This window comes from Filicampus tigris, chromosome 10 (assembly GCF_054856515.1).
Source record: "Filicampus tigris isolate MCC_2025a chromosome 10, RoL_Ftig_1.0, whole genome shotgun sequence".
In the NCBI taxonomy this organism is placed as follows: domain Eukaryota; kingdom Metazoa; phylum Chordata; class Actinopteri; order Syngnathiformes; family Syngnathidae; genus Filicampus; species Filicampus tigris.
This window is the reverse complement of record NC_141226.1, coordinates 3,413,810-3,438,624: the sequence shown is the minus strand read 5'-3', so window position 1 is coordinate 3,438,624 and position 24,815 is coordinate 3,413,810. Positions and strand designations below refer to the sequence as shown.

The following is a 24,815-nucleotide window of genomic DNA, read 5'->3' as shown; positions in this document are numbered from 1 at the left end:
ATTCAGAGTTGGAAAATGTGTGAAATTTGTATTTTATTTCAGAAAAACCTTTATTGTATTCATGTTGCACCATATCTCAGGGGCACAAATATAGTAAAAGTACAGTCAATTTTAAAATAGTATTTTCTAGCTTTTCCCAAATATCTTTCTTGCCTGTCCCTAAAATATGTCAATACTGAAACACACAATTACAGAAGAATAAAAAGAATTCTACAAACCGATTCATATTTTTTCCATTCTCCCGCTCTACAGAGTATTTTTATAAATTTATATACATGGTTTTGACATCAAAATCAATCTAAATGAATTTTTAACAGAATTTAATATTTTTTCCGAAATAAATCAAAATGTATATGCTATTTTTCATTGTAAAATGTAGATTAGTTGATCAAATTGACTTCAAAAGTCATCATTAATTAAAACAAACATACCCTTAAACAATCACTATCAAAAATTGTTGGTTGATAATTCAATACTTTTTATTTTTGTTAAAACATCAGTTTTTTTCGGTAGTGACTGCAAAATTTCAGATGTGACCATATTGTTGCTGCTGTTGCAGTAATACTTTGTGTGAGGGTAGTATTGTAATCACTTAACTAGTTTTGCTATATTTTAACTTTTAACGTTTATTATAACTAATGAAACATAATTTTTTTTTCATTTTCTACTGCTTTGTGCTGTACTCAGGGATGCGGGGGGTTGGAGTTAATCGCAGCTGATTTAGGGCAAAAGCAGGGTACACGCTGGACCGGTCACCTGTCCATCACAGGGCTCTTCATCATTGAAAAACTGTGGTTTCACCTTCCAAATGAAAATTTAATTGGAATGACAAACATTTTTGTAACATACCTTTCCCTGTATGTATGTTCCCTCTCTCTCTGTTTTTTGAGAGACATCTGGTGGTCTTGTCTTTTCCTCCATGCTCTTCTGACTTTCCTTTGCTCTCTGCTGGATAATTCATTGGTAGACTTCAGCTTTCCTCCTTCCTTCCATCTCTTATTTCTTTCCCTTTCCTTTATTAAATATTCTTTGGATTTCACTGGGTCATTCCAACCCTTCGCCTGTACGCTGTCTCTGCTAGGCTTTTTGGCATTTTGGTGTTTTTCCCTTCAAATTAAGATTAAATATGAAATAGAATATTGTTAAAATCAGAGAGATCTATGTATGACATATGTATCTATGTATTCTATTATTTAAAACTTACTTTCTTCAAAAATAAACATCATATTGTCATTAAAGAAACCATAATGTCACAACCGAAACCTTTCTGTATGTTTCGGTAGTGACTGTTTCGGTTTTATTTTTCCCTTAAAATTAAGATAAAACATGGAATAGAATATTGTTTAAGTCAGAAAGATCTATGTATGACATATGTATTATATTATTTCAAACTATACATAGAAACATATTGTCACGACCGAAACGTTTCGGTAGTGACCGTTTCCGTAGTTTTATGATAGTTGTTTACAATACTCAACAACGCTAGGCACAACGTGGCTACCACAGACAGTTTTGCGCATGTGTACAGAGATAGAAAACATTTAGCATTAAAATCAAAAGTGCTCATTTTATTGCCGAAATGAGGTGTTAGGTAGTGACGGTCCTAAAAACCACATGCTGATTTTCAGACTTTGGAGGGCACATAACTTAATAATGCTGTCAACTAATTACTCGCCATGTGGCCAGTGCTGAACATGAAGGTAATGTCTATTACTGGTGAAATTTCTGGGGATGTGGCTAAAATCAAGCCCTGCCTACAGACAAATACTCTTTGCGTTTTGGTAGTGACATGAAAAGTTGGGACTGTTTTTTTTACATAAAAACTTCTTATTTGAAAAAAATCTACAAAATCAATGTAAATCTTTCGCCATACATTTAAAAGCAGCCAAAATGTTCCATTGAAGTATTGGCAAAAATCTTCTACATTTTTTTTTTTTCATAAATTGAAATTCGGGAGGGCGGCACGGTGGGCGACTGGTTAGCACGTCCGCCTCACAGTTCAGAGGTCGTGGGTTCTGAGTGGAGTTTGCATGTTCTCCCCGTGCCTGCGTGGGTTTTCTCCAGGTACTCCGGTTTCCTCCCACATCCCAAAAACATGCATGGTAAGTTGATTGGGCACTATAAATTGACCCTAGGTGTGATTGTGAGTGCGGATGTTTGTTTGTCTCTGTGTGCCCTGCGATTGGCTGGCAACCAATTCAGGGTGTCCCCCGCCTACTGCCCGAAGACAGCTGGGGTAGGCTCCAGCACGCCCCGCGACCCTTGTGAGGAGAAGCGGTATCGATAATGGATGGATGGATGAAATTCAGGAGATAGAGATTGAGACAGCCACTTCCCAATAGGAAGTGACATATAAAAGCTGACTTTTTATACATTCAGTTTAATAGTATCTCAATCAATGCCTTGTGGTAAAATAGATCATAACAAGATATGACTAAATATGAAAGGTCCGAACGCTTCATTGTTTTTTAAAATTTGATTTTCATTGTGGGACAGCAATTTCAACCAATTCGGTAGAATGGCTCATATACTGTACTGTATATGTTTTGTTTACATATAAATATATACAGCCATGGCCAAAAACATTTAAGTTCTTATTTAAACTCAACTTTAAATAGGCTGACTGACTGATTACAAATTTGAAGACATCAGACACGCCTTGGTGGAAAATGTCCCAATTAGCAAGTTATTTTCAATCTTTTCCAGGGTACCATCATTTTTGTCCAGGCATGTTTCATGAGTTTGTTCTTTAAAATAATTATGTTGAACCACAATTCAAAAGCAATGTCTGATTTGCATTGGTTGCTTTACATAAAATTTGCATTATTACCTTTACTATTTTCTTTCATTTATGTATATATTTTTTCTTCCTTAAACTGAGTGTTACCAACAATTTTGTCCACACATTTAAATCCTATCGAACACCTGTGGAGAGATCACAAGACAGCAGTTGGGAAGAGGCACCCTTCTAATCTGAGACACCTGGACTGTTGGCGGGACAGACATTTTTGAAAGAGTGTGCTCCCAAATATCAAATTGAGGGTGACAATTTTTCTCCAGTCTGTTTTTTGGAGTTCTGTCTGGAATGATCAGATTTTTTTTTGTGTTGTTCCAATGCAAACAAAAGAAATAAATGTGAATACCAAAGCATTTATTTTTGCAACAATTTTCAGGGACAAGTGGTGCAATATCTGACAGAAGCATATGCGTCCCAATGTTTTTGGCCGTGACTGCACTTGTACTACATATACATTTTAATGAATACCTTACTTATCCTTACCCTAGTGTATTTATTTGTGTCACTCTTCTTCTCCTTTTACCCCCACAGGGATAGTTTTCTGAAACTGAAAATGTTGCAGGTTTTAAAATGGACGATTAAAAAGTTTACCTGTCCAACAGCTTATACGGGGACAAAAACATACAAACTAAAAAAAATTTTTAAAAAGATGTTTATTGGCTCATTATACAAAGTAAAAAAATGATTAAAAGAATGCATTGCAAATGGCAAGGTTTTATTAAAAAAACAATCATTAAAATGTGGTGTACTGTGTTTACGGGCACAAGACAGACTTCCTGATTAAAAAGTACCCAAAAAAAAGTTACTCAAGCACTTTTACTGTATGTACTCCAGTGCCAATGAAGAACTTAAACAGAAATCATAATCATTTAGTGGATTGAGCATTTGCTGCAGTTTTTAGGTGTCAGACTTAATCAAACTGCCAAAGTAAGCAGTTATGGTCTTCAGCTTGTTGTTGAGGAAATTCTGCTCGACCTCCACTTTTCCTCCTGGACCAGCCAGGGAAGCAATCTGTGAAAAAATTGACAGAAACACCCTATTATAGGTGCTGTCGCAAGCTCCAAGCAATATACTGTAGTTCACATTTGCAAGGTAGATATTTAGCTTATTTACAGTATACTTTATTATACTGTAATACAATGCAGTTGCATTACAACTACAATAATAAACAAATTGTTTGTATTAATACATCTCTAGTAGAGTCAAACAAAACATTACCATCACATCATTATCGTTGTACAGATTGTTTCATATATCACAACATATCAAATCAGTATCACACTATTTTACTGCTACCCAATGCTTTAGGCGGTAAATACTTGATTAGATAGCAATAGCATCTCCATATCCAGGAGGCTTTTTCAAAAATACACAGTGAAAAAGTACAAAGACGGTATTCTACTTTTGTGCACCTGATACGTCCACACATTTTAAGACGGTGAAGATTCTGACCTGGTCCATGTCTGCATTGCGAGGCAGGAAGTACACAATGTTGTCTGATATTAGTTTGGCAAGATGGAAAATCTGAAATGTGACTACAGTTAAGGATAGAAAGCAATACAATCATTTCATAAATTCACCCGACCTGCTTCATACTACTCACTAAGGGTGAGCATTTCTCCAATAAATGACAATTGGATGCGTATCTCAAAACCATGGGGTGCAATAAGACTCAAGATCGGTTCAGGTTTAGATTTGATTTGATTCTGTGAGACTCTGATTTGATTCTGCTTGTACATATCCACTACCCAAACATAAAAGGATATCCATCTGGGTCCATCATGGTCTTAATGTCAAACACCTCAGCAGTCAGGTAATCTGGTCCTCCCCAGGGGGGTGACAAGAAGACAACGTCACCACAGAGACGAGGCGCCAGCTGAAGGAAGTCCCCTTGCAGGAACTCGATTTGATGGGCGACGCCATAAACCGCAGCATTGTGGCGCGCCAAGTCCAGACGTACTGGGTCAATATCAACAGCTAGGACTGAGAGTAAAACACAGGACGTGAGCACATGTGCGTATAAGAATCATTTTCATTTCATATATTTAAGATTCCTGGACAATCTCATACAGCAAACAGAGAAAAAGTATCAACAGTCTTCCTGTAAAGTCCCGTACCTCTGGCCAAAAACCCACCCGTGGCCACCATCTTGGAGGTCAACGCATATATGTTTGCATTCCGAGTGTGTGGTCCGAACAATTTGCTTGATAGCCAAGGCCAAATACTGGTAAATTACTATTGGGAGGGACAAAGTCTCATTTCACCATTTAGCTGCGCCAATTTGGAATCAAGGCTAAAATCTATAACATTCTTCAAGGAAAAGATAGATTGTGGTTTTCACAAAGTTCAGTACTCTTCAGTGAGTGTTGAAACATTTCCTTTTTCCAGGTAGACCTCCCAAGTCAGTGTGGGGAAAAAATATATCAAGTTGAGTTGCCACCAAATTTCAAGCAAGTCATTACTTGGTTCAAGCAAGGCTTAAGTCAAGTCATAAAACAGGGTTCCTACAGGTTGCAGATTTAAGACTTATATAAGACAATTGAAAAAAAAAAAAAAAAGAAAACTACCTATTTCACAGCCATAATCTGCAAAAAATAAATAAAAATCTGTGAATTTGAGGATAAGTGGTTTGGATAATAAATGAATGATTCAATTTAACAGTTTTTGTAACACGTCCTCGTTAAATGCACATTGTGCTGTTTATTCTGGTGTGTGCCTTGGCCACTAGGCGTCAGTACAAGACATACGAATGTACAGTACATGCAGAAAGTATTCACAACCTTTCATTTTTTTCCACATTTTATGTTGCAGCCTCTTCCCAAAATGGAATGAACCCATCTATTCCCCTCAAAATCTAGATATAACACCCCAAAATGACAACATTATTTTTAATTTATTTAAATTTTTGCAAATGTATAAAAAACCCAACAATTAAGACATCACATGTACGTAAACATTCACAGACTGTCAATACTTAGTTGATGAACCTTTGGAAGTATTTACAGCCTTAAGTCTTTTGAATATGATGCCACAAGCTTGGCACACCTATCTTTAGGCAGTTTTGCCCATTCCTCTTAGAGATGGTATTGGTCAGGTGATGAGCGGTGCCTGGTTTCCTCCAAACATGACACCTGGCACGTATGTCAAAAAGTTCATTCTTTGTCTCATCAGACCACACAATGTTATTTCTCATGGTCTGAGAGTCCTTCAGGTGCCTTTTGGTAAACAACAGGCAGGCAACCATGTGGCTTTTACTAAGGAATGCCTTCCATTTGGACACTATTATAGGCCTGTTGGTGGAGTGCTGCAGGGATGGTGACTCTTCTGGAAAGTTCTCCTCTCTCCACAGAGGACAGTTGGAGCTCCGACTGTGTGACCATTGGGTTCTTGGTCACCTCCGTGACTAAGGCCCTTCTCCCCCAATTGCTTGGTTTAGGCAGGCAGCCAGCTCTAGGAAGAGTCCTGGTGGTTCGCAACTTCTTCCATTTACGGATGATGGAGGAAACTCATCATATGCTCATTGGAGCCTTCAAAGCAGCAGATTTTTTTTCTGTACCCTTGCCCGGGTGTGTGGCTTGAGACAATCCTGTCTCAGAGGTTTACAGACAATTCCTTTAACTTCATGCTTGGATTGTGCTCCGACACGCACTGTCACCTGTGGGACTTTATATATAGAGGTGTGTGCCTTTCCAAATCAACTGCACTTACCACAGGTGGACTGCACTTAAGATGTAGGAACCTCTTAAAGCGGTAGTCAACCAAAACATTTTTTTTCAAGAATATGTTCCCAGCAGGCCCACTAGTTGAAATACAGCATTCTGATTAATTTTGTGTTTGTGGAATATAAGTTAAGCAGCCAAATGAACTCATTTTTAGCCATCTCTGGGGGCAGTCATTTTGTCTTCTGTCGACTAAAAATGACATCACAACTGCTCACAACGACCAATCACGGCTGACCTGTTTTCTGAATCTGAGCCGTGATTGGTCGTTGTGAGCAGTTGTGATGTCATTTTTAGTCAATAGTAGGCAAAAAGGCCGCCCCCTGAGATGGCTAAAAACGAGTGGATTAACACTTATTCCACAAACGCAATATTTATCAGAATGCCCAGTTTCAACTAGTGGGCTTGCACGGAACATATTCTTGAAAAAAAATGTTTGCGTTGACTTCCACTTTAAGGATGATGTGCCTGAGCTAAATTTTGAGCTTTTGGCAAAGGCTGTGAACACTTATGTGCATGCGATATATTCAGTTATTTTTAGTAACTTTGCAAACATTTCAAAAATACTTTTTTCACATTGCCATTATGGGGTGTTGTGTGAAGAATTTTGAGGGGGAAAAAATCATTCCCTTTTGGAATGATGCTGTGGCATAACAAAATGTGGAAAAATTCAAACCTATGAGTACTTTCGGATGCATTGTACTGTGCATGGACACTCGGCTCCTCTTTCAGCTTCAAGTACAAGAGTAATACCTATTAGTCATTCTTCGCAGAGGATGAAGAACATATGCCAGTGAGTCTAGCCTGTAGTGTGTGGACTGTGGGTATCAATCCATAGGCCCGTGTGCCTATGTGGTTGTTTTAAATACACATGGCTTAAAGTACTACGGTACTATGCCGGATTTACGGCCTAAGATATTTTGGTACAAAACCCGTCATATATGTTTGTCTTGCCAAACCAAAACTAATGAAAATACTTAATCCACCGATAGTAAAAAGAGTAAATACACCAATAGTATAAGTCAAATTAACAGCCACTCGCCAATCAGAGGCAGAGTAGGGCAGGTCTTGTCTTGAAATAGCGCAATGAAAAATCCAGACACATGACCCGCACATCTTCAAAAGTGGAACGAAAAATCATTAAACATGGTGAGAAGGCATCTCCACTGGAAAAAGGTGTGAGAAACAAATGGAGCTTGGCATGGCTCGATGTAAAAGGGAGTGATCGAAAGCCTTTATTCAGTTGGTAGAACAAATCGACGGTGCCATTCAGTTGGTGGAACAAATCGAAGGATCCAAGTGTTAGCTTGTGCAGCATGGCGGTGCCGTCACAGCTTCCAGACAGCTAGGTCTCGCTTTCAAGGCCTTTTCACACTGCACTTAGCAGAGTGCGGTCGACCCACTAATTGTCAGAGCTGGGGATTTTACTAAAAATTGAGCGTACGTTATTCGTCATCTGTTTGCAGCGTGGTACACTTCCGTCGTTCTTTATTCGCCTTTTTTCCCCAATCTACAACAACTCCTGCCCCGCATTATAGCCAAAGCGAGGACTTCCAAAGAACAACTTTTTTTCCCAAACCAGCGAGAAAAGGCACGTACTACTTCCTGTTTGGTATCCTAGCAAACAGTGCTAATGTGAATGTGCTTTTTTTTTTTTGAAGACAAAAATTGGTTGATTGGTTGTTACATATGGCACGTCGTAATATCGTTCACCGAGCTGCAAAACCAGAGACCAACTCAGGAAAACAAGATGCCAAATGCGGTTTTGGACGTGTTGGTTTCTGAATTTTGAACATGCTCAAAATTTCCATACGACAATAAAAAACACTAAAACCGTCGGCGAAAATTTGCGCATTTTGCCACTTTGGCTAATAGTCGCAAATGTTTGCCCCTCAGTGGGATAGGGGCTTAAGACAGCTTCTCGGCAGCTTGGTAATAGTTTGTCCAGTTATTTCCGAGTCTCCAAAAAATGATCCCCTGGATTGAGATCAGAAATTTGACAGTTTCAAATTCAATATGGTTAAGGCAAAACTGCATTGTGTCACTCTACTATAATATACAGTGCTCACTGTATATATGATAATAGAAGATTTTTACCTCTTTTCCCAGTGAGTGCAAATTGGATGGCGTTTCCTCCTACTCCACAGAAGGCATCAATGATCAGCTGAGTGTTGGAAAAGCTGGACTCCACTCTGAGGGCGATGTGCTCGGCAATCCTCTCTGGTGTCACAGAGAACCAGCCCTCTGAAACATGTAATAATGTTAAGTTGCTGGAAATGGAAAGGGTGCAAAAGCTCACAATCAGTGGTAAACCCGAAACACCCTTCGTCTCTTTGCTTTCCCTGATGCTGCAGACATGTCCACACCAACCTCAACTTAACTTTACTCATAGAGACTTTAAGAACAACCACAGCTGCATACAAAGTGCTGTACATAAAATAAAAATCAGGCATATAAAAACAAAGACAGTTAAACCAAAAAATAACAAACACAATAAAACACTTGAACTATGCCGAATCTTGTGCTGAATCGAAAGCCAAAGAATAAAAATGTGTTTTAAGATCAGTTTTAAAGACCTCTGTCCAGTTTGATTCCTTCGTCAAAGCGAGAGAAGAGTCTGTAGCGCTGAGCCCAGTATTTGGCCAGGCCTGGTTCTGCTGCCATGTCTGCCGGTATCTGCTGCTTCTTCCATCGCTTACTCTTCTTTTTTGGCTTCTTTGCATCTTGCACATTCAGAAACACACAATCAGAATTGGGTTTGCATCATTAACAATACACAAATATACAATCATGATGCCCTACTCTGAACCAACTCTGGTTTACATATGTGTGTACAATCTAAACCAAAGCTTTACGTGGTGCTGTTGTTCCCCCAATATTTTCAAATGCGAATTGTGTAATTAATCCATCAATGGTTGGGCAAGACCTCTTAAATTCCCACCAAATCGGGGTTCATCAAGCTGCATCTCCAGAGCTGCATGCGGCTCTTTGAGCTGTGACCTTAGAAAATAATCACTGTGTAATGTCAAGTTGTTTTTAAAATGTAATTCTAATTTGGATCATTATCATGGTCTTGTAACATCAAAACAAAACGTTTTTTATTTACTTATTTATTTATTTATTTAGTCGCTCCAAATATGCGTGACAGCGGCTGATTTGACAGACCTGATACCAAGATATGTTGAGCTCTTCGCCTGCCGGTAAGTAAACCACAGGTAAAGCCAAGAAAAGAAAAGTTCCTAAAGAAAACAGAACGTCCAATGCTACACCCCACATTAAATATATTAAATACAAAAACACAGCTGACATAATCTGACAGACATTACAATCATGTGAGTATGAAGATGAAGGTGATGTTTTACAGCCCTGATGTGCCGCAACACCAACGCTCATGTACACTGTCGTTCAGAAGCAAAAATCACATTAACCAGGTAAAATATATATTTTAATTGACTATTATTTTTGCATTATGTTATTATTTTGGGGGGAAGTCTGGTAGTCACTGCAACCACCCACACTTACACCCTACGGTCTTCGCTGAAGTGTAGTAGTTGAAGTGCACGAAGGGTTCAAGGGCGCAGGTTACAAGTGTACAAAAATTGCAGAATTGGGACATTGCATGTGACGTGATCGTCTTATGCCCCTGCGTCAGCGAGCTGGGGGGCACGGGTTGTTGTTTTGGCAATTTTGCTGTTTAAAATTATATTAAAACTTCAGTAAAGTAGTTAAGTAAAACTCGGGTTCGGTCTTCCAGTCAATGGGAGCTATGGCTCCATTATTTGGACTATTTGCAGCTCCTGCACGATATGCGGCGCATGCGCGGAAGGTTGCCAGGTACGGTATCTACACTAGGACAAAATACGTAGGTAATCGATAACGGATAAGCGCTGACTTTAAAACATCGATTGTAGTTACACTTATACATATGATAAACCTTGTAATAATTGGATGTTTACACTCAAAGAGACATTTTTTTCGGCACATCTCAGGAATTCCACCGAATGTCGTCAGTTTCGCACTATTTTGGGAAAATCCGCAACGAATTGTGGCTTCACTTTAGGGGCCATGGATGCGGACTCTGCCGAAGTGCGAAACAAGGGTGCAAAGGGGGTGGGGCGACAGAGCACTTGCAGAATTGGGACACCCTACAAACTTGTACCCTCTGCGGTGCGCGATGGTAGTTTGTCCGCGTTTGTGGTCGGAAAACGCTAACAGAAACCCGTTTAAAATCATAGACGGATCGGCCTATAGGCGATTACTATTTTTTTTCCGGCCAGACAAAAAGGCAGATAGACGGAACACAATTTTTTGGTAAAATGCCCAGCTCTGTTATATGCAATACTAGCTGGGCATCAAACTAACCGCCACCCACTTACTTTTGTACTTGGAACAGTTTTGGAACCACTACTTTTATACTTTCACTTGAGTAAAAAGCTGGAGTTGATACTTCAACTTCTACTAAAGTCTCTTTAAATCCCAATATCTATATTTCTACGTGAGTAATAAACGTTTTGACACCTCTGGCTGCAGGTGGATTATAAGTATACAGATGTGGGCATTTTACCAAATTTTGCTGGTCCGTCATTAGTCATTGGCCAGGGTACTTTCAAAGACCAGCAGCTGCCACGAGCTTCAACCAAATGTTCAAAATGATTTTGTTACAGAAATAAAACTGCAAATTCTCTGTAACAGCTCATTCATTTCATAGATGCATCAACGATTTTTTTTTTATGAAAACAGGTAAAAAAAAAAAAACAATATGATACTATATAGGTGATACACTTATGTTATTGTATTCTAACTTTTGATATCAAAAAGATTTTGTGGATCCTAGAGATTTGTTTTTCTGAGTGAGACCACCCTAATGTGTCTTTGAGTAAACTCTGAAAGGTTGCCGACCCCTGCGCAAAATCTTCATTCTTCATCTTACTGAGATATTTTTATTCACCAATTCAATTTGGTTCTGTACTCACCACCATTGGCTGCAGGTCTGTCGGGCAAGAGAAAGTCTGGGACTTCCAGACATTCAAGCCGCCTATTGGGCTCCTCCCTCAGACAGCACTGCGAGATATCCTCAGCGTCCAGCAAACCGGGACTCTCCTCTTCAATCGATCTACTACTGCCATGCGCAATATTCTCCTCATGACCGACATCATTTTTCGCTGTTGAACCTGAAGTAGGAGGCTTCTCCTCAGAGCGCGTGCTTCTTTGTTCATGTTGTTCTTGCTCGTTTTGAGTCCTATGTGCCTCACTCTGAATCTTTTCAAGGAAGTTCTGAACCTGTAAAACAAAGCCAGCACACTCTTATTTTTTAGTTCCTTTTCTTCAAACCGTTTTTTTTCCTCCAAATTGTCTCTATTTCAAATGGCCATTCGATTCGATGATGTCTGAAAGAAATTTACAAAGGTAAAACACCTACATCTTTAACGTCGGAAAAAAGGTTGCGCAATAAAAAACAAACAAAAAAACGAAGACCTGATTGTTACTTTGAATGTGACTGATTATGTGACGATATGCTGCGGCAATGTTGCCTGCTGGTTTGAATAGGTTCATATTTGGCCACGTCTATCAGCAGAGGTCTTTTAAAAAGCACAGGCTGGCTTCTGTATCCGTGCAACACTACCAACTCACACCGAGGCAAGAGTCTGAGAGAAACGGCGCTTCTAAAACATTTGTTGATTTTTACCGTTAAGTATTTTTGTTTACTGCTTGCTCTTGTGGTTGTTTAACTCTGATCGGCGCAGCGTTCATATTTCAGCTCAAGTGTTGTGAACAACACCGGAGTTTGGTGGCAACCGGTTCAAGATCACCTCTTTTAATCAGTGTTCGGTGCGCACCAAGGTTCACATGACAGTGCTTTCACTTGACCAAATGAACCACAGTAGTCACATGATTAAGAAAAAGTTTTTTTAAACATAAATATGGTATTTTAACAGGGATGAGTTTAAACACAGGTGCATACCTTTTGGAGGGTGTTGCTACACTGCGGCTGTGTTCCATCTTCATCTGTCTCAGTGAATCTGATGTGTTTGTTCACGCTGCTGCCAGTTCTCTTAGAGCACCACCGCCTCTGACGCTTTAGACCCAAACTGTCTTTAAAGTTAAAAACACTGTCGAATCTGAGGAACAGGTAAAATTTTATTATTTTTTTTACATGCATATGATGATATTTAATGTGATGGACTAAAACTAACGGTGATTCCGGATTGTGTTTGAGGCCAAGTCTGCTCCAGGCTTCATCACATGTTAAATGTGGGTTCTCCTCCACGTCAAATTCATGACTGTGGACAAAAAGAAAAGAAATCACTCAAGTTATTTTTACACTATGCGATAGTAAATGATATAGTAAGTTCAAAGAGTTTAAAAAGGAACCCAACACCAAAATGTTCTTTGCAATAATACAGTATGTTCTATGCAGTCCCACTGGTCTAAACACAGCATTATTATTAATGACATCACAGACCCTCAGGGCTCAGATAAACGACCAATCATGGCTCAGCTTCAGAAAACAGGTGAGCCATGATTGGTTGTTACTAGGGATGCTCCGATCGATCGGGCACCGATCATGATCGGCTGATTTTCGTGAAAAATTACGTGATCGGAATATTTGATCAAAGGCGTGCATGCTTTGCAGCTCACAGCCATGTTGCAACCGCCAACCACCATAACATTTGTCAGTATGTGTTTACACCATTTGTTAAAGCCTGTATTTATTTATTTTATTTTTTACTTTCAGGATTTGTGATGTATGCTTGCAAACATGGGTGCAGAAAGCACTGCCACTACCACTGCTATGCATAAACTAAAGCACAGCTGGTTTGGTTTGACACCTCAACTCCTGCTACGCTCAGCTACACTGCAAAAAATACTGTCTAAATTCAAGAAATAAGTACTTGCCCTTTTAAATTGTATGGCATACCACTGTATACTTTGCATATGGTTTGTGTGTGAGTGGATTATTGATGGGTGGCACGGTGGTCGACTGGTTAGCACGTCCGCCTCACAGTTCAGAGATCGTGGGTTCGATCCCGGCTCTGGCCTCCCTGTGTGGAGTTTGCATGTTCTCCCCGTGCCTGCGTGGGTTTTCTCCGGGTACTCCGGTTTCCTCCCACATTCCAAAAACATGCATGGTAAGTTGATTGGACTCTCTAAATTGCCCCTAGGTGTGATTGTGAGTGTGGATGTTTGTCTCTGTGTGCCCTGCGATTGGCTGGCAACCAATTCAGGGTATCCCCCGCCTACTGCCCAAAGGGCATGGGGGGTGTTGCCCGAGAGGACCACGGCAGCTCGAGTGGGGGCGAGCTTCCGTGCTATTGCGACGCAGCTTCGGCGGCAGGCGCGCGCACAATTTTTTTACTTTTTTTTTTTTTTAATTGGTCGTACTTCGTTCGTAGCTTTTCCGTGCGGCTAACTAGGGAGTCGACGAGCAGTCTGCACTCGGCAGAGCAGGGAGGGAGGGGCGCACGGGGCAGGCTTCGGCAGTGTGCGCGGGGGCAGCAGACCATTAGGAGCAGACTTGGCAAAGCGCTGTTGGTATCGAAGTCAGTGGTTTGGTATCGGTAATATCGATGCCACAGCAAGCTAGTATTGTATCCGTTCAAAATGTTTAATATCGAGTAAGTACCGAAGTATCGATATTTTTGACAAGCCTGCTGTAAACCACGTTCCAAATGAAATGTTTGGAGGACATGTGGGCATTATTAAGCCTGGGTCCAAATGACAACATGCCTCCTGTGCATACGCACTAAACGTTTTTTAAAGTTGCTTTTCTGAAACGCTTTGGGCATCATATGGTGAAGCTAAAACGCTATATAAGTTCACTCTATAACTAACTCTTAACACGTGAACTGTATCTAAAAAACGTAGGCGTTTTGGAAACTTAATACTGGAGAACAGGCGTCTTCCTGCCAGTGACGTCTCCCTTGAGGTGAGGGGGCGTTCCCGTTCTCAGAACGGGGTGTTTCTGTAAAAAATGAGAATGCCGATTTGTGGCTGCAGCTGGACCATATTGACCCATTTCAGCGCGACAGGCAAAAGGCAACGCAAATAACCAGGAAAATAATCTAAATTATATATAGTTATATAGTTGATGACCAACCATTCTCGGTGGTGGAAGACACCGGATTCCGCCGTCTGCTCGCCCACTTCGAGCCTCTCTACGTGCTACCGAGACGCAAATACTTCACAGACTTAGCTCTGCCTGATCAAGCTCCACTATCGAAAGTTTCCTAAAAGAAGGCCTATTATCCATTTTAAGTTTTACAAGTGTTAAATGGAGCTCGGACCAATAATAAATGGGCTACCGAGTTTGGGCTGTATGGCACGCACGCTGCAGCTTGTTATGCATGATGCGTTACTGTCACAGCGCAGTATAAGTGGCATTATTGCCACAGGGAGACGGATTGTAGGTCACTTGTGGGCAACAGACCCACTATATCATTTTATAATTCACGAAAAGATTAACAGTGACTTTTTTTCCCGTTGACAAACGCCCAGATAGTTTGTCTATGCACAAGACAATAATCCAAGTTCCTGAGTCGTTTCAATTTAGGAATTCATTGAATAGTTCATTCAAGTGAAGCCTGCATCTGACTATTTTTTTTACTTTGATTATATTCTGAACCATGCAATGTTTAGGTGGCATGTTATTTATTTGACTTTTTGCATAATTAAGTCCTTTGAGGCTGCTGATTATTTTGATCTGTTAAAAACTGTGTTACTAAAAGCTGGTAAATTCAAGTTTTTCAGTTATCTTTGTGACTGAGTAATTGTTGTCTTGTGCCAGCAACGGTTTTGTATTTCTTCATGCTTTTGAAAATATATAAAGATTTTTGTCAAAATTACGGCAATAATATGGCTGCTTTTTTCAGATAATATTGCATAATAGCAGTCACCATAAATAAATGGAAAAATATACAGATATTCCATGTGATCGGAATCGGCCGATCTCACTCATGCATGATCAGTATCGGTGTCATAAAACCCTGATCGGAACATCCCTTGTTGATACCTGAGCCATGAGCAACTGTGATGTAATATTCAGTTGACAGAAGTAACAAAAGGACCGGCTAAAAACAGCTGGATTTTGCTGTTTAATTTATATTCCACAAACGTAATATTAATCAGAACGCCGTGTTTTGCCTAGTGAAGGCGCAGAGAACATATTCTTGTCAAGAAAATTTGGGGGTTGACTTCCCTTTTAACTCTTTGAACTTAACTTCAAAGAGGCAGATGCTAGTCAGCAGCCGTTCAATTTACATCACGCTAAGCTTTTTTGCACTGTTTACAGTACACTATTTAGCCGTGACACGCTTTGCTGGAGAGTAGCGCCGCTTGTTGTTTAATTTTTAATTCTTGTTTTTGCATTGTGCTAAACGGTTTGCACTACTACAGCATTTTACGGACGAAGAAACAGCTGTTAGGAAATTGCAGTTGCTTGTTTACATTCAAACTTCAGCTTGCAGCTATCACAAGTGATGTCATGCACGCCCCTAAAACAGGTCAGGGGAGACTTCAATCGTGTTCCTCTCTCTCTTCTACTAACAGCTAAAATGCAGACTACTGCCATAAGATGGGATAAAACTCTAGAATTCCTGCATGCCGAATGCCAATGTGAAGGGAGCTGCTCTTGTATACTTTAAATGAGAAACTTTTTTTTTTTATACTGGTATATATTCTTACTCATTGTATTCATTGTGTTTTATTTTTTACGTTCGATCTTATGTACAGCATTTTATTACTGCTGCGGTTGGTTTCTAAAGTGCTTTATAAATAAAGTTGAGTTGAGAGAAAATTCACATAGACGTTCTACTGCATTATAATGAGACATTTGGGATCCATTTCTACTTAAAGGTACGGTGGGTCCGGATGGCCATATTTTCACTAACAAGTTCATTCTATATGTTTTTTGATCAGGAAACTGGAAAGAGTTGTCATTTTCTATTTTATCAATACATTTGGGTGAAATTAGGAAATAAGGGACTCCATGAATAACGGCTCTTGTTAATGAGGAGAATGGCCGCGCCCCCTACCGTTCTATCCTTGTTCGGCCTGAGTCACGGGAGTAACCGATTCCAAACCCTCCATTGGAAACAGAGCTGGGCACTTGACCCTTTTTGCCGGTCCGGCCGCGACCCTCCACCCTTGACCTGGGTACCCTTCCGGCCGCGACCCCCTGCCCTTATTCATAAATCACCCCCCGCCCCGTTCAGCCCAAAAAAAAGAAAAGTGTCCGTGATTGACGCCGCCGCGGGAGGGATGCTAACGGCAGAGGCTTTTTAAGGATTATTAGCTGGCTAATTTACTATTCGAACCCGCTGTGGACACGATTCAAAATGCGCCACTAGAACTTTACGACTTACCCAACTGCGTGTGCTTACTTCCATTGCCACCCCCGGGGTTGGTTTTGTCGTATTGTATAATTATTTGGGTCCAACAGACGGCCAGAAGTCAACAAGTTACTTATTTATTTTCCACACTTCCCTTTGTTCACAGCCTTCAAAATAAAAGCATACCAGCAAACCACTATACACTGCAGATTTGCTGCGGCGTATTTCCGGAAGTAGGAAAGACACCAGAAGAAGTGCATGAACTCCACCCTGATGTGCCAGCGTCATCCTTGAGTGCTGCGCGCATCTTAATATACTCCCGGACACAAGTTGTTTTGAAACAGTTAAGTTCCAAGTTGGGGGGACGTCGCTTCAAAAAGACAGCGACAACAATGGATATCGTGCCTGTTACAACCATAAAGGGACCGAGATGACTAGGCTATGCATTTAATTTTATTGCCAAACTAGTTTGCTTTGCAGCAGCAACGAGCTGCGTGCTGCATCCTCTCTCTCCTCTCCGTGTGGGAAACTGTATGTCATCGCAACATGTGACATAATGGACCCATCCGAGCAGCATCAATTCTTGATGGGTGCGTGGCATGTGTTACAGATCTGTCGCCAACAGCACAATGCGTCGGTCACGCGAATCAATGCGGCAGTTGTCTACGCGCCGACGCGGGAGTAGAAAGAAGCCTAAAAAGAAGCCTTTCACCGAGTAGGCTGAGATTAAATTTGGCCGCCTTGCGACCACGTCAAACGCATGAGGGCCGAACTAAAATCCACTTCCGGCCATGCTTAGTCCAGCTATTTTTAAAAATTCACACGAGTTTAGCGTCGCTAAATGTCCGAAATATAAACCAGTCGGGGTTCGTGTGCGCATTCATGCTCTTGTCCGCTTCAACCTGTGTAAGTGGAGAAGCGATCGCCACAGTATTTTTGATTTTGTGGAGGTGAACATGATGAGATCATGTTTTATGTCAATAAATCCAAACTATTGTGCAGAACACTTTTATAATTTCACAGGCTGAAGTGGACAAGAGTAGTAATGTGCATCTGCATTTTAGTGGCGATCGGTCGCCGTTTTAGACAACAGAACTGACAAAGCGAGCAATATTATCACGCTTGGCTCCCTCCCGTGACGTGGACAGCTGAGACCGAAAACATAACATAAGCCAAAAAGGGCGGGAAAATTGGTCGTAAACCTAATCACAAAAAAAGTCCTTAAATCACTACAGAGTCTTTTGAGGTGCGCATTTTAGTACTGATGTCATTTTTACATGCAAACCTATTATATAAGTGCCAATGTTAAGCTCATCCATGTGTCCCTTTAAATTACCAGATCTGCTTCCTTGCCCTGTAAAATTGTCTGCTGTATTTGAATTGCACTATACGTCCGAGTATGTTTTTTGAATAAGGGTTTATCTATTTGATGAAGATTTTTAAAAAAAAGTAAATGTTCAAACTCACCTTCGTTTTACTTTACTTGGTCCTCCTTTCAAGGGATTTCCATCATCACCATCATCTTCCCCATTTGATACCCGATTTGTAGAATCCAAATGTATGTTAAGGCTGCCAGCAGCCTGCTGGGAATCTAAATAAATAAACAAACAAACAGACTTACTAATGTACAGTGAATTGATATCAGATTACATCTCAATTTGACCAATCACAGCTCACCTACTTTCTGAAGCTGAGCCATGATTGGTCGTTATCTGAGCCCCGAGCAACTGTGATGTCATTTTCAGTCAACAGAAGTGACAAAATGGCCGCCCCCTGAGATGGCTAAAGACGGGTGGATTTTGCTGCTTAACCCATACTCCACAAACGCAACATTAATCAGAATGCCTTGTTTCAACTCATGGGCCTGCATAGAACATATTCTTGGAAAAAACATTTTTGGGTTGACTTCCACTTGAAGATAAAACGAATAAATACATAAATTATTAAGATATATTCACATTTTTATTCTGTTTTAATTCTGCTTAGTAAGTCACAGCGTCCCATCACTGGTGAACTATTTTTAGAACAGATCGACAGTATACTGTACTCATGTTGTCCTTGCGGGTAAACTAGTACCCGCTGGCACCATATACAGTATATATACACAGTATATATATATATATATATATACAGTATATATACACACAGTATATATATATATATATATACTGTATATACATACATACAGTATAGATATATATATATTATATATATATACATACATACAGTATATATATATATATATATTATATATACAAACATACAGTATATGTATATATATATACATACAGTGTATATATATATATATATACATACAGTATATATATATATACATACAGTATATATATATATATATATATATATATATATATATATACATATATATATATATATACATATATATATACATATATATATATATATACATATATATATATATATACATATACATATATATATATACATATATATATACATATATATATATATATATATATACATATATATATATATATACACATATACATATATACATATACATATACACATATACATACATATACATACATACATACACCAAATAGATATATAGAACTATAATATTTTTGGGCTCCATTACATTATGAAACAATATGTCTGATGTTGTAATACAGTATGACTTAACCCATCCACTCAGCTAGTACCTGTGTGTTGCGTTCCATCCTGCTGTGAGGAAACATCTGATTTCTTGCCATTATTTCCCCCATCAGAGGGCTCAGAAATACAGTCTTCCGCTTGTTTCTTGATGATATCGGCCGTATCGGAACAATGTCTGGTTATTCCAGAGTCAGCTGACATGTTCCCACTTGCCTCTAAGGTGCATTTTTTTTCAAGAAGATCATTTAAAACCTCAACACCACCAATCTTTTTGTCCAGCCATTCCTCTGAGTGCTTCCCGATGCCTCCATCCATTCCCTCATCTGCAGTTTCTTCCCAGGTGTTCTTCTCACAAGATAAGTCTGTGGTCCAGCCCTGTGCTGCCCAGTATGAGTATTGCTCCCAATAATAATAATACGTGTCTGCAGCGTGTTGATCCCAGGTGGCCTTTTTGTTGGGGTCGTCCCATGGGGCAGTCACACATTGGGAATCCTCTGAACACTGCAACTCATCAGCATGTTTCTCCAGCCAGCTGTCCCAGAGAAGCACTTCGCCTTGTTGAGCTTTAGAAGACAGAGCCAAATAAAATAACAGATATCCATGACTGAAAGACAATTTAGTTATGTTGCCAATCAACGTGGTAGGCATACAACATTAGCGTAACATTCCATGGAGTGTGATGTCAGACCATTATAAATCATGTTAACGTAGGCAAGACAGCTTTATTTATACAGCCCATTTCATACACAAGGCAATTCAATGTGCTTCACACAAGCAAAGACACAACACCTACAAGTATTTAAAAACATAACAGTTAACGACATTCAGAAGAAAAGCAGAGAAAACAAAAGTAGGTTACAAAAATTACGAAAATTGACAACATTGACATTGACAACAGAAAACTTTAAAAATGTCTAAAAGTAAAGAAGTAAGAGTAGGTTGCAAAAATAACTCAAAGAAAAAAATGGTTTGAAATGTTTGGAAGACCTTAAAGTGGAAGTCAACCCAAACATATTTTTTTCAAGTTATGAGTTAAGCAGCAAATCCACCCGTTTTTAGCCATCCCAGGGGGCGGCCATTTTGTCACTTCTGTCGACTGAAAATGACATCACAAATGCTCAGGGCTCAGGTAATGACCAATCACGGCTCAGTTACCTGAGCCCTGAGCAACTGTGACGTAATTTTCAGTAGACAGATGTGACAAAATGGCCGCCCCCAAAGATGGCTGAAAATGGGTGGATTAACTCTTCTTCCACAAACGCAATATTTACCAGAATGCCTTGTTTTAACTAGTAGGGCTGCATAGAACATATTCTTAGAAAAAAAATGTTTGGGTTGACATCCACTATAATCAAAGGGATGGGAAAAAAGCAAGGGTTTTAACCTGGATTTAGAAGCATTTAAACTCGGGGCTGACTTCATTTCTGTTGGCAGTTTATTCCATTTGTATGCAGTATAACATCTAATTGCAGCTTCAACGTATTTACTTTGAACTCTGGGCTCCACTAATTGACCCAAATCTGCAGATCTCAGAGCCCTACTGAGTTTATATTCAATTAGCATTTCTTTAATATATTCAGGACCCAAACCATTCAGTGATTTATAGACCAGTAGAAGAATTTTAAAATCTAGTCTACACCTGATTGGGAGCCAGTGTAAAGCCTTTAGGACTATATTCTGATCTCTTTGTTGTGGTCAGAACCCAAGCTGCAGCGCTCTGAATGAGCTGCAGTGTTTGATGCTCTTTTGAGGCAGTCCAGTAAGACGAGCGTTCCAACAATTAAGTCCACTGTAGATAAAAGCACAGATAAGTTTTCCTTGGTCTGCTTGAGCCATGCAACCCTTCAGTCTGCATATGTTTTTCAGCTGGCAAAAGGCTATTTTAGTGACTGATTTGGTATAACTACTGAAAGTCAGGTCTAAGTCTATCAGCACCCCAACATTTTGGACTTGGCCTTTGGTTTCTAAAGACAGTGACTCCAGGTGTTTTCAAACAGCAAACTCTTTATTGCTGATAACAATTACCTCTGTTTTGTTTTGATTTGGTTTATCTGAAAGAAATTTTGGTGACAAAATACGTTCATTGAACTGCTGTCACGCCAATATTGGCGTTCTGAAGCATTTGACCCAAAGATAACATATACAGACTGAACAAAAGCGGTCCAAGGACTGACCCTTGAGAGACCCAGCAAGTTATGGCCATTCCATCATCTCCATCCATATCCATCACTTCCAATCGCCACAAACTAACTCCATATCTCCTAGGAACGGAACTATTTTAGGCTTTTTCAATTTAATTCCACCCAAGTTTCCAATCTGTTCAACAGTATACAGTATTATGATTAATTGTATCAAATATTGCATTGAGATCCAATAAAAATACTTATTTAGGATTACTAGTATTATTTAGGATTACAGTGGTACCTCTACTTACGAACGTCTCTTCATACGAAATGTTCAAGTTACGAAACGCCTCAACAGGAAAATATTGACTCTTGTTACGAAAGAAATTTCAGGATACGAAAGGTAAAAATACAGTATGGTCTGCTACTCGCAGCTCCAGGGTTTCCTGAACGCAACATACTCATAGCTGCTCTGCCATTGGCTATTACCTAGCATCTTCCTAGCATCCCATTGGCTAAGAGGGACCTCTACCCTATGTGTCTATGTGTGTAGATAGACAGGTAGATAGATATACAGTATATGTGATAGATATGTCTATGCAGCGTCCATGTCATTCGCCCCTCGGGCCATGAGGTGTTCTGATAGTTTTACTTGAATTAGAAATGAGGAAAAGAAAAAAAGGAGAAAATCGTTTTTTTTGTCCATACAAAGCAAGAGATAATAGAAAAGTATGAAAAAGGGATGCGTTTGGTTGATACCCCCAAAAGAATATCACCATAATGTATCGACACGTCGCCTCGTCAGTTGTTTACAAAACGGCAGGCAAAAACCATTTCTGAGAGAGAACATGAACCAAAGAGGGCAAAAAGCGATGAGGACAGCAATTAAAAGGTAAACGACCATCATTTTTATTCTTTACTCTATTCTTTGATTTTTACATTATGCACAACTGTCATTTATTGAGCAATTGTAACGTGTATTTCTTACATGTTTTGATACATTTCTATGCTTTATAAAACATTTATGTCTGAATATTGGGGGGCTTTGAACGGATTAGGGCATTTACATGGAAAACACATCTCTACTTACAAAATGTTCTACTTACGAAATTTCTTCCAGACCAATTCATTTCGTAAGTAGAGGTACCACTGTACTAAAATCAAATTTTAATAGGATTTTGTTTTACAGTTGTGCAGATAATGTGTACAATTGTGCTTTGGACAGGATAAATGGGTGTCTGCTATCGTTTGACCCAAAACGTTTAGACATGCTTTCTTAATGAATAAAATTTGTCCACATGGTACTTAAGCGTCAGTCCTACCCCAGTATGTCTCCCAGCCAGCATCATTGCCAGATGGAGTTTCCTTTCCTTCACCCGGCGTCTTTGTGTCCAGTCCTTCTTCCAGAGGATCAATGTTGTCTGTGCAAACTTGGTAAACATATAAATCACATTGAATCATAAGGAAGCATTTTGTGCGGTGAGTGTTTTATGGCCTGTCAGAGTTTAGGGTAAGGTATTTCAACTGGCCTTTGAAACCTGCCCTGCCTGCAATGCTTTTGTTAGACTTGATTTTGTGTAATTAATGATGGTGCAAAATCCATGCCAAATTGCTAGCATTATCATTTGCTGCTTGAAATCATGGGACAAGAAAATGAGTCAAATTGTATTATGGCGCATGACCCAACAAAGTTACAACTCAACAAAGTTTTTACGCTATGGATGTCTTTTCTATCAGTCTTCTTGAGATAACATATATAAATTCATGATATTCTAAAGAATAAAACTACATTAAAGAGAACAATCCAAACACCACACAAGCCAACATCTTACTGATGAAGGTAGAACTGTAGAACAGAAACAAGAACAGTGTGGGTTATCAGTCAGTCACGACTTACTGCTTTGAAAAATTATATATAAAGAAATAAATTATGCCATTACATACTACCTTTTTCAGTAAACTGTGAATCTTCTGCATCTTCCTCAAGATACTCTGTCTGATAAGTAATTGGTCGTTTGGTAGATGTCTTCTCCTGCCACATGATCAAAAATGTAATACAGATCTGTCATAACTACTTATGCCTCTGATGACATTAACCCTTGTATGGTGTTCACGGGTCTGTGGAAACCGTGTTGTTTTTATTTAAAACAAAAGTGACCCAAGTCATATCAGAAACCTTCTCCTCATGGTGATAACACACTGTTAGGGATTTTTTAAAATGATTATTATTAAACTTTCTTTTTTTAAAAAAAGGAGTAGCACATTGATTCATAAATGTGATCTAACAAAGGTAAAGGACAAATATTAACAATGTTTGCTGTTCATATGACTTGTAATTGGGATGAAGCAAATATCTGTTGAGTATTTTAACTGAAATTTTTTGATTGTGTTGTTTTGAAAACCCAAAACCCTAGCGGGTCCACCAGACCCATCAACACTGGCTGAGTATACAAGGGTTAATATGTTATTAGAAACAGAGGGGCACAGTATTCACACGTGTACTGTCAGTCAGCGAAAGTACCTTTTTACGATGGCTGGAAGAGCTGGCAAAAGCAAGAGGCAGACCCATGCTAGACATCAGCTGAGCCTCTTCATCTAGAAAATCAACTTCCTCAAAGCTCCCCTCTTCATCATTTTCCGCTTCTACGGACAAGGGAATGATGTAACGTGACTGAAAGCTACAGGACATGGATGGGCATTTACGATGAGAGTTAACCTTGGATTACGGCGTCTGCCTGGCCAGGTGAGAGAAGTCTATTATCTGACCGATATAGCTCTCGGTCACTAGGAGGGAGCAGACAAAAAGACTATGAATACATCCAACCAATTCATACACTGTAACAATTGCGTTTGTTTACAGGATATTGTAATTATAATTACAATTATGTCTATAGACATAAGAAAAGCTCACTGACCGCACAAAAGCTCTGGAGCAGCAGCAGTGGATTATTTCTTCGGATGTATGTCTTCTGCTGAAGAATATGTCCGCCACAACTGTCACCGTGTTCTTTTCCAGCATCATTAGAGAAGTTAGGCTTTATCAATTCAATATCGTACCAACATTCAAAGACTAGTTCCGCGTTGTGAGAATGTCCCATAAACTTCCGGCAGGCAACAATTTTCAGAATAAAACCAAATTTCTACAATTTCTACGTTTCTGATCTGTGGTTATGATGCTGCTCAGACTGATTGACTGTATACCAACACCTTT

The 24,815-nt window shown here is 39.5% G+C and overlaps 1 protein-coding gene across 2 annotated transcripts; it reads right to left on the bottom strand.

The window, feature by feature from the left end:
• Positions 1–3,433: 3,433 nt before the first annotated feature.
• Positions 3,434–24,704, bottom strand: tgs1 (trimethylguanosine synthase 1). 2 transcript variants are annotated; one of them, XM_086043771.1, is made up of 15 exons: positions 24,520–24,704; positions 24,321–24,388; positions 24,126–24,247; positions 23,552–23,636; positions 22,927–23,034; positions 19,529–20,044; positions 18,312–18,435; positions 12,711–12,797; positions 12,479–12,635; positions 11,490–11,796; positions 9,093–9,239; positions 8,614–8,760; positions 4,564–4,780; positions 4,210–4,328; positions 3,434–3,808 (listed from the first exon to the last, which is right to left on the bottom strand). In XM_086043771.1, exons 1-15 carry the CDS (start codon positions 24,624–24,626, stop codon positions 3,708–3,710), a joined length of 2,412 nt encoding a protein of 803 aa, XP_085899897.1. In that variant the 5' UTR covers positions 24,627–24,704; the 3' UTR covers positions 3,434–3,707. The 2 variants fall into 2 exon arrangements, with proteins under 2 accessions (XP_085899897.1, XP_085899898.1); XM_086043772.1 differs by having other exon boundaries at positions 4,250–4,328.
• Positions 24,705–24,815: the final 111 nt, after the last annotated feature.